The sequence below is a fragment of the Polistes fuscatus genome, unplaced genomic scaffold (assembly GCF_010416935.1).
Source record: "Polistes fuscatus isolate 324 unplaced genomic scaffold, CU_Pfus_HIC Scaffold26, whole genome shotgun sequence".
NCBI lineage: Eukaryota > Metazoa > Arthropoda > Insecta > Hymenoptera > Vespidae > Polistes > Polistes fuscatus.
This window is the reverse complement of record NW_025113103.1, coordinates 1,440,714-1,454,592: the sequence shown is the minus strand read 5'-3', so window position 1 is coordinate 1,454,592 and position 13,879 is coordinate 1,440,714. Positions and strand designations below refer to the sequence as shown.

Genomic DNA, 13,879 nt, shown 5'->3' with positions numbered 1-13,879 from the left:
AATTAAAATATAGAAGAAATAACGGGAAAATAAAGAGAGAGAGAGAGAGAGAGGAAGAACTAAGCGAGGAAACTTCAAGTTGAAGAGAAGAAAGAACGGAGAAAGTCGTACACTTTCGATCGGTTAATCTCGTTCTTCAAAGTGTTGCCGAGTAATATAAAACGATTGTGTGTGTGAGTCGTCGTTGTCGGGTTCTTATAAAATCGTCATTATTACGGCAATCTATTACGCATATACCAAGATCTCTCTTTCTCTTCGTTGCACTTTCTTCGAGAATTTTGGAGCGATATAATTAATTATTATTAACGTTTGTTATTAAATTTTCTTCCATTTAATTATATATGTGTGTTTTGTGTGTGTGTGTGTAGATTACATTACATTTTATCGAAATTTATTTGATTATCCGAAGATACGGAAAAAAAAAATAATAATAAATTAATTAATTTTCTGTTAAAATTTCACTCGAAAAATTTGTACGAAAAAAAATTGCGTAACGTTCATAAACGATTAGCTTCTTATTACGTGAAAAGGAATAATAAAAAGAAAGAGTGACAAAAAGGGGGGGGGGAAACATCTCACCGAAACAATGTTTAACGCGTTTACTTAGTTTGAATTATTATTATTATTAAAATGGAATGGAATGAACAAATTCGTTCGGAACAATTAATACGAGAGAAAAAAAAGTGTTTAACACGTTTAGTTCCTTTATTCGATTATTATTTCTATCTTCTCACGAATGAAATATTTTTTGTATTCATTGAAGAATGAGTGAGATCAGGATTTCGTTTAGAAACTAAATTACGATGATTCATTTAACTTATCGTATAATATACGATGAAGAAGAATTTAAATGAACCAAGCACCACCACCACCACCCACCCACCAGTACCACGTGGGTAACTAGATTTATAAGTTCAATTCACGTTTCGTAATATGTCCGTACGAAAAAGGAAGAGTGAAAGAGAAAGAAGAAGAAGTCGAATAAGACGACTAAAAAATAATATAATAATAATAATAATAATAAAATGATCGTGACAGCACTTAATGGGGAGACGTATTTATACACACAATTTAAAATGCTCATTCGCATTTTTTTTATTTTCATTTTTCTTTTACGGGGCGCGATGAGAACGTTTATTAATTAAAGAAAAAAAAATGTATATTATTTCGTTCGTAAGATAAACGTACGTAATCTTAAACGTCACCCTTTGGTTTTTTCCTTCCTTCCTTCCTCCCACCCCACCCACCCCACCCCCTGTCACCCACCTTTTCTCTTTCTTTTATATTTAAATTAATCGACGATTAATTTATTCGACGCATTTATGTCATTTGAAATGAATTATCAAGAAAATGTTAAATAAGCAAAGGAGAGAGAGCGATAGAATGATTTGGAATTGAAGGGAGGAGGGGGGGAGTAAAGGGGGAAGGAATGAGAATGTAAAAAAATTTGTTGAACGTTTTAAATTATTCGCGAAGGAAACAACGAAACGAAAATAAGAAATGAGATTCTTATATTATTTAAAATAAAAATATATTTATAAAGAAAAAAAAAAAAAAAAAAAAAAAAAAAAATAAGATAAGGAAATAAAGGTATCTCTGTTTTATTTATTTTTGTTTTTTTCTTTCGAACGAAACTTCGTCAAACCGTTAGTTTTTTTTTTTTATGACTATAAGTTCGCGATTTAATTCTACGATTTTGTCAGCAGCAAACGTCGTTGGTCATCGTCCGTTGTTGTGGTACAAGGTCGACCGTACACCTTAAACGGTAACTTCCTTTTACCATCTCATAAATCTTTTTTGAAGTTAATTTCATCTATTATAACGTATCGCCTTGGAAATAATTCATTTGGGCCGTTTATACGGCTTATTATCTTTTTGTTTATATTTTCTAACGTGTGTGTATTTTTTTTTTAATATAGACGTTTAAATGTTCCAACGTTTCGTTGAAAAAATTATTTTCTTTTTCGCAAAGAAAGAGAAGAGAGAGAAAATATAATTATAATATTTAAAAAAAAAAAAAAAAAAAAGTATCACAGTCGATCATTTTTCACGAATTTTTTTTTTTTTTCTTTTTTTTTTTTCTTTTTTTTCTTGACATAAGTAACAAGGTCGTCACCCGTGTTAGATATTTCGATAATTAGATTTTTTGAAGGGGGAGGAGTGGGATAAAAAAAATCATTTTTACGAATTGTTTTTTTCTTTAATTTTTTTTTTCTTTTTTTTTCTTTTTTTTTTTTTTTCTTGACATAAGTAACAACTCGTCACCTGTTGATATAGATATCGATAATTAGTTTTAAAAAAATTATTTTCACGAATTTTCTTTTTTTTCTTTAATTTTTTTTCTTTTTTTTTTTTTTTTTTTCAATGACTCACGTTCAGTTCTATTCGCGAATCTTTTATTTTTAGAACTAAATCACGATCACTTACTTTACTTTACTTTAGTTTAGTTTGCTTGTTTGCTTGCTTGCTTGCTTGCTTGCTTGCTTTCGAGGATAACGACCTGTTGTTACGCGCGATAAAAGACATAAAATGTTGAGAGAGAGAGAGAGAGAGAGGAAACTGATAAGGTTTCTTTTAAACATGACTTTACACGTTTTATAATCCACTTCTTGGACAATACTAACTTATGTTAGGATAATATCAAAAAATATGGATCACTGTAATTCATACAAGATAAATACCACCACACACTTCTCGCGATCAGATATTTTTTGTTTAATCGAACTGCTATTAGCATTAAGGATTGATCAAAAGTTCAACAGGTTTTTTATTTTTAGAATTAACATTTCCAAAATAAATTTCTACAGAAAAATAATTTATTTATAGAAAATATTTATAATAAACATTTTAAATATAAATAATAAATAAATCTATATAAATATCCATAATAATAATAATCATGGAATTTTCGGTTTTAACTTTTAACATTTAACCTTGCCCGTTCATTGATTTGGTGCCAGAATTTGAATCATTGCCAAAAATCGACGTTATTATTTCGATCAGCTCGAGATTGGGGTGGTGGGGTTGGGGAGGTACGAAGTCTAGAAAGGAAAGAATTTAACTATGTAATTTTGTTTTCGCAAGGATATAACTCTATCTCGTTTCGTCATCTATCGTGTATGACCTTATTTTTAAAAAACACTAGTGACATCCTTGTCGCGTAAATCGAGCTGTTACTACACACCATACCAGACGATTGGTACAACGTTTTACCAAACACACGATGTCTCAAGTATGACGAAACGCGCTAAACTCCCTCTCTTTCTATCGGATCGTCTACTCTGCTCGATTGTGTGCGCGCATTACACATTTAAAAACGTTATTTACCTGGGCTCTTTACCTTAGAGCATCTTGACATTGTATGTAACGTACATAATCGTGATAAAAATACGTAATCGAGGCCTAGAATACGAAATACGATATATACTCGAAATCTAATTGATTTTCAAAGCTAAATTCAAGTAAATAAAGCAAACAAAGTGTATTTTGCATCGATTAATTGACCCTTTCAATTCGAAATGATAATCTAATCGATGCAATCGTCCAATCACTCAACAGGGGGTGGGGGGGGAAACGACATCATTTTTAATTCAAATCATATACAATTTTTATTTATTTTTAATATTTATTAAAATCAAATACAATCAAATACAATTTTTAATCTCTGATTTCGAATTAGGGGTGAGGTAAATTGGGGGAAATGAAAGGGTAACGCAGTGTTTTTGTATTGTTGTTTTCTCTTTAATTTGGCGTGTTATTTTCATAAAACAATATTATTCTAATCGTATCCAACGATGAGGGGGATCGTTTTCGCGAGTTACCTGTTACGTGCTATCGCAATAATGTATAACGATAACGCACGAATTAACTCTATCGTTAAAATAATTTCAAATACGTGCGATAATGGAGCTGATAAATAATCTGACGTTTTTCATTTTTTCTTTTTTTCTTTTTCTCTTTTGTGTATGTGTCTGTGTGTGTGTGTGTGTGGATATTTAAGAAGAGACTGCAGTACTTGCAAAATTATTGATGCTTTTCAACGATTTTAAAACAATGCACACCTACAGTGAACAAATAATAAAAAAAAAATAGAAAGAGAGAGAGAGAGAGAGAGAAATTGAAGAAAGAAACAAAGAATGAAAATTCTTCCCTATAGCGACACGTTGTTACCGCCGCTCGCCAACTTTTCAACTTATTACGCGAGAAACGAATTGCGACAGTACTAATGTGAATTTTCTGAAAAACAAATCTAATCTTGCTTTCTCTCGACAATTGGCAGTGTTTGTCACATAATCGTCCATATTACGTCTCTTAGTTTTCAGTAGTTTTATATCCACGTACGCGAGTAACTTTACAAGAACGTGCTTATTAAACTTTAATCCGTTTGCATACCATGGACGCATATATGCGTCCAACGAATGCAATTCACGTAGAGTAAGAATGCATATCAATTTTTTCTTTTTTTTTTTTCTACGCTTATTTGCTTCGACGATTTCTTTTATCTCCTTTTTTTTTTTTATTTATTGTTGTGTACTTTTATTTTCATTTATTATATATTTATTTTCATTATTATATATTCATTCTTCTTATATTATATATTTATTATATATTATTTCATTTAATATGATATAGATTTATATTAGTTTATTGTATTATATTTTTTTTTTCTTTTTTATATTAGTTATTTATCTATTATTTTATATAGTTTATATATATTTATTATTATATCGTTCTATTATATCGTTTTATATTATTATATATATTATATATATTATATTACTATTATATAGTTTATATATAGTTTATTATAGTATTTAGTTTACGTTAATAACAAAATTATTTTGTATAGGATTAGAGTAGAATCAAAGTGCCTATTAGAAAATCTTATCTTTTTTTTCATTTGCATTTATTTTCATTTATTTATCAAACCTCCCAATGAGATCATAGTATAGTAATCAATGTTATTAGAAAATATATTACAGTATTAATTATACAGTAGTTTATTATAGTATTTAGTTTTGCGTTAATCAAAAAACTAATTTGTATAGGATTAGAGTAGAATTCAAATGCCTATTAGAACATCTTATCTTTTTTTTTCATTTGCATTTATTTCATTTATTATAATATCAAACCTCCCAATGAGATCATAGTATAGAATCAATGTTATTAGAAAATATATTACAGTATTATATTATACAGTAGTTTATTATAGTATTTAGTTTACGTTAATAAACAAATTATTTTGTATAGGATTAGAGTAGAATCAAAGTGCCTATTAGAAAATCTTATCTTTTTTTCATTGCTTTTTTTTCATTATTATCAAACCTCCCAATGAGATCATAGTTATAGAATCAATTTATTAGGAAAATATATTACAGTATTATATTACGGTAGTTTATTATAGTATTTAGTTTACGTTAATAAACACAATTATTTTGTATAGGATTATAGTAGAATCGAAAACCTTTTAGAAATCTTATCTTTTTTTTCATTTGCATTTATTTTCATTTATTATAATATTAAACCCTCTCAATGAGATCATAGTATAGTAATCAATGTTATTAGAACATATATTACAGTATTATTAGTTAATCATATTATATAATTTATATATTATTATTATAAATTATGAATCTTATATAATAATCTTATGAATTTATATTATATAATTTTGTTCTCATATTATATATTACATTACCATCAAGATACTCGTGGTAGAATCGAAATGGTATTGAAAGAATGCTTAAAACAATAAGTTTGTAAAACAAAGTACAATACAATTCGTATTATTCGCATCTTTCCTATCTTCGTTTTTAATTGCGAGAAAAGAAAATACTGATATGACAATGATTATGTAAAAATGAATGGTTATTATTTCTCTCTATCTCTTTCTTTCTCTTTCTCTTTCTCTTTCTTTCTCTTTCTTTCTTTTTGTATTAAAACAACTCGTCGTGAATTCCTCTTTCCTCGTCACGACGTAGCATCACGAGGTACCATTAATTACGTTAGCCGTGCCTTATGGCACCAGCAAAGCAGCATCATCAGCACGGTGTGTTAGGTTACTCGTGTGCATTCATGCGTTGTGCGCTCTTGTGCGCATTAGCAAGCGCAAAGGAGACTAACTATTCCCCGTAAAAGTCTCTTTGAGTTCTTTTCATTCTCTCACTCACTCACTCACTCACTCTCATTCTCACTCACTCTCACTCACTCTCTATTTCTTTTCCTCTCTCTCTCTCTCACTCTCGTGTGTTAGAACTAGTTCTCCCGAGCTATGCACTTTCGCTCCTCTCCGTTGCAGCTACCGGAGCCTACAATGTTGCATACCAGTCCTCGATATTCATCATCATCATCATCATCATCATCATCATTATCATCGTCAGCAACAGCAGTAGCAGCAGCATTATCATCGTTGTACAGAATTTGTTCATTGTAAGAATTGACCGATTTGAAAATTGTACAGGTGTCACAACTACGATAATATATAATTTTAAATTTTTTTGTTTTATTATTTAACGTAAGATTGTAGATTATATATTTTTCTATATCTGTGTACGCGTGTACTCGTACGTTAAACGTACGTGTAACGTACGTGTAACGTATGTTCGCATGTTACACCGTTATTACGAACTTGTCTCGTTTAATCTTTTTATCATTTTTTTTCATTCTTTTTTTTCATACTAATGATACGTTGCACGCACGTGTCTAACGTGTAACACATACATCTTGACATTTAATACGTATCATTTTGATAGTATATTTCTTTCCTTTCCTTTTTTTTTTTTTTTTTTTTTTAATCCCACGTTCGAGAATACAAATTTATGGAATGTGTTAGATGAATCGTAAGACTTATCTTAAAATATGATATATCGTATTGGTAAAAGGAATTGAAATTATTATTACTGTGGTTCGTATATATCATCTTCGTACAATTTCTAGAGGTACGATTACACATATAGTATGGCCTCGATGCAAACTCTAATTGTCATCTTTAAGTTTAAAGTGAACTCAATTGCTTTCCTACAACCGGTCACATATGGCTCGTTTAAATCTCGTCGAATTTTTAAACCATTTTACGAAAAAGGAAAGAAACAAGTAATACATTAGTCGAATATTAATCTTACTTATAATAAACAAAAGAACATAAGTATATACTGTATATTACTGTATAAGTATATTATTTGTTAATGAAAATTTTATTTTTTCTTCATTATTATTACAACTAATCATTTGAAATAATATTATTTTATTAGATTATTTCGTTATTATTAATTGATATCTGGTATTATTATACTATATATTACTGTATATTACTGTATAAGTATATTATTTATTAATGAAAATTTATTTTTTTCTTCTTTATATTAAAAACTAATCTCATTGGAATACTTATTTCATTAGATTATTTCGTTATTATTAATGATTATATTGGTGATTATTATATATCTATACTGTATATTACTGTTTATAAGTCTATTATTTGTTAATGAAAATTTTATTTTTACTTTTTTATTATTAAACCTAATCATTTGAAATAATATTATTTAATTAGATTATTTTTCGTTATTTATTATGATTATATTGGTCTATTATATATATATCCTAATCTTATCTTCTAATAACCAAAAGACACAAACGTATATACCTGTATATTACTGTATAAGTATATATTTGTTAATGAAAATTTTATTTTTTACTTTTTTATTATTAAAACTAATCATTTGGAATAATATTATTTTATTAGATTATTTCGTTATATTTATTAATGATTCTATTAGTATTATATTATATATATACTAATCTTACTTATAATAAAGCAAAGAACACAAGTATATACTGTATATTACTGTATAAGTATATTATTTGTTAGTGAAAATTTTATTTTTTCTTCTTTATTATTAAAACTAATCATTTGAAATAATATTATTTAATTATATTATTTCGTTATTTATTCATGATTATATTGGTATTACTATGTATATATATTTTACATAATTACATGTTACATGTATATATATAATACAAAAATTTGTATAATGAAAACGTTTATACTTATCTATTACGATACTTTGTACTGTGTTTAGCGTAAATAATTATCGAACGATTGAAATAAAATGATAAAAAATAAAATTGTATTAGGTTCATGAATAGTTTCATAGAACACATATACATAAGTATAGTAAAACGAGTAACGACGAATGATTTTCTTACGCAATGACAATCCTCTCTCTCTCTCTCTCTTACTCTTTTGCAATGTACGTACACGCCCACACACGCGTGGTGGTTTGCGCTCGCGCGCACCATCGCGAGAAATACAAACAGATACAGATAGATACGTAGCAGAAAGACAGACAGACAGACAGATAGACGATACAAGTATCCACGTGTTGGTCTGCCCGCGCGCGCACGCGCGCGCATGAACGCGTAAAAGCCATGGCCCGTTTTCAGTCCTCGGACCCGTTATAATGTATACACTTTTCGCAACATATTCTTAAGGTATTTTGTTTGCTCGACGCGTTTTCAAGTTTTTGTTTTGCAAGCGAGCAAAATGATCGGTTGCGATACTTTCTGATCATACACACACACACACACATATATATATATATGTATGTATATATACACGTGAGTTTAGTGTACACACGATACAAACGATTTCTATCTGCAGTTGGACAATATTATTGTCATCGCTTAAAATAAATCTCACTTACATTATTCGTGTTAATAGATATACATATGTATATTTAGATATTCCAATAATTCGATTAATTCATAGTAACGTTATAATTCGACGAATAAAATAATGAATAGCAAAAAATAAAAATGTTTAAAAGATAAGAATTAATGAAGAATACATCAGGTACCTATTGTTTACAGTCTGCTGTATTTGAAAACATTTTGTATTTAAATATTCCAATAATTCGATTAATTCATAGTAACGTTACAATTCGACGAATAAAATAATGAATAGCAAAAAATAAAAATGTTTGAAAGATAAGAATTAATCAGAATACATCAGGTACCTATTGTTTACAGTCTGCTGTATTTGTAAAACATTTTGTATTTAGATATTCCAATAATTCGTTTAATTCATAGTAACGTTACAATTCGACGAATAAAATAATGAATAGCAAAAAATAAAAATGTTTAAAAGATAAGAATTAATGAAGAATACATCAGGTACCTATTGTTTACAGTCTGCTGTATTTGTAAAACATTTTGTATTTAGATATTCCAATAATTCGTTTAATTCATAGTAACGTTACAATTCGACGAATAAAATAATGAATAGCAAAAAATAAAAATGTTTAAAAGATAAGAATTAATCAAGAATACATCAGGTATTTGTTGTTTACTTTCTGCTGTATATGTAAAACATTTTATATTTAGATATTCCAATAATTCGATTAATTCATAGTAACGTTACAATTCGACGAATAAAATAATGAATAGCAAAAAATAAAAATGTTTAAAAGATAAGAATTAATCAAGAATACATCAGGTACCTATTGTTTACAGTCTGCTGTATTTGAAAAACATTTTGTATTTAGATATTCCAATAATTCGATTAATTCATAGTAACGTTACAATTCGACGAATAAAATAATGAATAGCAAAAAATAAAAATGTTTAAAAGATAAGAATTAATGAAGAATACATCAGGTACCTGTTGTTTACAGTCTGCTGTATATGTAAAACATTTTATATTTAGAAATTCCAAAAATTCGATCAATTAGTACAGATTAATAGTTACAATTCGACGAATAAAATAATGAATAGGAAAAAATAAAAATGTTTAAAAGATAAGAACTAATCAAGAATACATCAGGTACCTGTTGTTTACTTTCTGCTGTATATGTAAAACATTTTGTATTTAGAAATTCGAATAATTTTATTAATTCATGGTAACGTTACAATTCGACGAATAGAATAATGAATAAAGAAAAAAGAAGCATGTTTAATAGATAAGAATTAATCAAGAATACGTACCTGCTGTTTATTATCGATTCATAAACAACTAGCGTACGATAATTAATGTAGAAAATAAAATGCGTGCGTGCGCGCGCGCGTGCGTTCGTGTGTGGGCTATAATATGCAATAGGAAGCTTCGAGGTCATTTTGGTTTCATGGTCGATTTTATAACTTCCTGTATACCGAATTGAAAGATAGAAAAATTGATCGGATGATAATTAATGAAATTATCGAGATTGTTGTACGGTTTGTGAATGTAAAAAAAAAAAAAAAATAGAAATATCTTTGGAACGAATGCATCATATTTTCGATACATAATTCGAGAAATAAAGTTTTCTATGTATTCCGTTTTCTCACATCTAATTTCTCGTCTATGGGCGGATGTTATGCAATACGATCGTAAGCTCTCGTGTGTATATATATATATATGCATATGTGTATATGTGTGTGTATGTATATACATAATCGTACCACTGCTTGTAAGAAGAATCAAACGTTCATAAGTCGAAGTTGTCGTAAAGAATTCTTTAGAACGCGAAACTTAGTCTCGTGTTAAGGAATAACGTTTTCCTAGAGAAACAGAGAGAGAGGAGATCAGAGAGAGAGAGGACAGAGAGAGAGAGAAATAAAAGAATTTTCCTGCTAGAAAATTCCGTGTTATCCCATCAGGTGGAATAAGAAAATGTTACGCTTGGAAAATAATCGAAATTAAAAGAAATATAGCGATCTTCGAGAACACGCGATTCTTATTTTTATTATTTGAATTAGAAATCTTCTTTCGTTGATACTTACCTTGTTAAATAAAAAAAAATTAATAGGTAATAAATAGTCGTAAATCGAAACAAAATTCGTTGGTATGTAATGTTTCAAATGAATTTTTCTAATACAATCAGTGGGTTCGCATACTTTTATTATATTTCCCCATAGAATATATATACATAAATTTACAGTAATTTAATATTACAATATATTAATTCTATTACATATTAATCTATTATATATTAATTCTATTATAATATTATAAAATATTCATTGTAGGTAAATAATTTTCCTAACACAAATACGATACGAGAGTGATTAGCACACTTTTACTATATTTCCCATAGAATATATATACATAAATTTACAGTAATTTAATATTATAATATATTAATTCTATTACAATATTATAAAATATTAATTATAGGTAAATAATTTTCCTAACAAATACGATACGAGAGTGATTAGCACACTTTTACTATATTTCCCATAGAATATATATACATAAATTTACAGTAATTTAATATAATAATATATTAATTCTATTACAATATTATAAAATATTAATTATAGGTAAATAATTTTCCTAAACAAATACGATACGAGGAGTGATTCGTACACTTTACTAATTTCCCATAGAATATATATATACATAAATTTACAGTAATTTAATATTATAATATATTAATTCTATGACATATTAATCTACTATATATTAAGTCTATTATAATATTATAAAATATTAATTATAAGTAAATAATTTTCCTAACAAATACGATAGGAGAGTGATTCGTACACTTTTACTATATTTCCCATAGAATATATATATATATATATGTACAATAAATTAATATTACAATCCTATAACTGCAAAGAATACATAAATACATCAATTAGTCATTTTGTTTGCTTGATTATTTTCTACATTTATTCACGATAAATGTATTTCTTTCGTTTCAGAAAGGATACGTGCCGAGCCTTTGTTCTGGGTTCCCAGGACGAAGTTGTCCGTCCTCGTCCTTAAACAAAATGTCGATTATAATGCAATACGTGGACCGGTTCCACGAGATCTTGGACAAACACGCAGGTGCGTACGCGCTTGAACCCGTTTCATTTAACACACACACACACACACACACACACATGTATTTATTTCACAAGAGATATTTAACTTGCAATACGTATCGTAAAACCATGAAAGAAGAGGAGAATGAGGAGAGGGAGAATGAGGAGGTATCGTCAGATATTCAAGGTCATTTCTTCGAGAACGAGACCCGGAAACCCATTGATCGTTCCTTTCTCTGTCCATTTTTTTTCTCTCTTTTTTCTCTCTCTCTCTCTTTCTCTCTCTTATGATTATCCAATCAACGTTTGGTTCTTTTTTTTTTTTTGGGTCTCTCAATCCTATTAAGGTAGAACCAAAGTTCAAGTTCGTACAAGGTTTTTTATTTCTTTGCCTTGAAATTGTACTTTGAAACTGCGCACTAAAAGTGCAAAAAGAAAAAAATGAAATAGATTTGGATTGTTGTTTTAGTTAAATTTACATTGAAAAATAAACTTTTTATTTACCCTAATTAAATATAGAATAAACAATCTCTTTTTTACTTTTTTTAAATCCATAAAATATTAATTTATCTACGAAATATTCGATGTTTGACCATGATCGTTATATTGTCGTTAGTATTATATTCGATTTGAAGAATAATTTGTTTAAATCGATTCCACGAATAACAATGATAATTTATTTTTTGTTATCTTCGTTGACTATACACCCATTATGGAAATTTCTTTTTCGCGTTAAATTGATTAATTTAATCGAAAATAAGAAGATTTGAGATCCATTAAAACGAACTTAAAATCACGTTTTATTATGTCCTTCACATTTTATAATCTCGTAAAAATCGATGGTTCTTCCCCCCCCCCTCGATCTACACTTATAAATATATCTCGTTTAATTCGTCTTTTATATTTTTTTTTTATTTTTTTTTTTTTGTTTAAACAATTTATTTGCACGTAGCATATAAAATACGCATTCCAACGAATACTAGACAAGAATAATCGTGTTCGTCTCATGGTAATTTGCCATCCGAACAATTGGATAATCAGTCAATAATTTTCTGTTTTTTTTTTTTTTTTTTTCTTTTATTTTTTTAACGATTCGAAGTATCAACTATCATCGTACATATATATATATATATTTAGATATTTGTATAAAAATGTATTCAAAGATTATAAAAGACGTGTCAATTACCGCTACTGTGACACGTATTTCCGTTAAGTAAATGCTAACTCACAAACATAATACACGTTGTATCGAAACGAGGAGGAAAGAAAAAAAAACAAAACAAAAAACGAAATAAAATAAAGATACTAAAATACAAGTGTAAAAAAAAAAAAACATTTATATATATATATATAAAAAACTAATGAATAATAAATACGATTTTGCATTAACGCGACGTTCTTAAAGTACAACAATCTAATCATTAATTATTATTAACAACGCAGTTGTATTAGTTGTTAAACATAAATAAATAAAAAAAGAAAAAGAAAAATGATGAAAGATCATTCGAGTGACGTTATTGAGTTGTAAGCAATTATCGTGTCGAATATCTTCATATACTTATTAGTTAGTATCTAAACGAGTCGAGTGATTTCGATGACAGGACAGGCAGGAAACGCAATGCATCAAGGAAACGTGCTATGAATATGCAACGTAAAACGTTCAAAAGGGGGTTGGTTATAAGGAAAATAATTATACGGTTATAAATATATTATCAATTACGCACACACGCACACGCACACACCGCGTATATATAATAGTATAATAATACTCTATTTTATATACTATAAATATTATTTATTTAATATATTAAATTTATAGATGTGTTGATTAATTGGTTTTTTTTTATTTTTTTTATATTTTTTTTCTAGACACACGAACGACAATTGACACACACACACATATAATAGTATAATAATACTCTATTTTATATACTATAAATATTATTTATTTAATATATTAAATTTATTGATGTCGTGTTGATTAATGGTTTTTTTATTTATTTATTTTTTTTTTATAATTTTTTTCTAGACACACGAACGATAAATTGACACACACACACATATATAGTAGTATAATAATACTCTATTT

The 13,879-nt window shown here is 27.7% G+C and overlaps 1 protein-coding gene across 4 annotated transcripts in view; it reads left to right on the top strand.

The window, feature by feature from the left end:
* Nucleotides 1–13,879, top strand: part of LOC122518802 (elongation of very long chain fatty acids protein AAEL008004-like) — a 32,974-nt gene that overhangs the window by 13,430 nt on the left and 5,665 nt on the right. For 2 of the 4 annotated variants that reach the window (XM_043637904.1, XM_043637902.1), the window contains exons 1-2: nucleotides 50–281; nucleotides 11,686–11,812. In XM_043637904.1, the coding sequence (XP_043493839.1) occupies nucleotides 11,755–11,812 (58 nt within the window). In that variant the 5' untranslated portion in view covers nucleotides 50–281; nucleotides 11,686–11,754. Of the gene's footprint in view, nucleotides 1–49; nucleotides 282–11,684; nucleotides 11,813–13,879 lie in introns of those variants that run through there. The other 2 variants (XM_043637903.1, XM_043637905.1) reach the window with 2 other exon arrangements.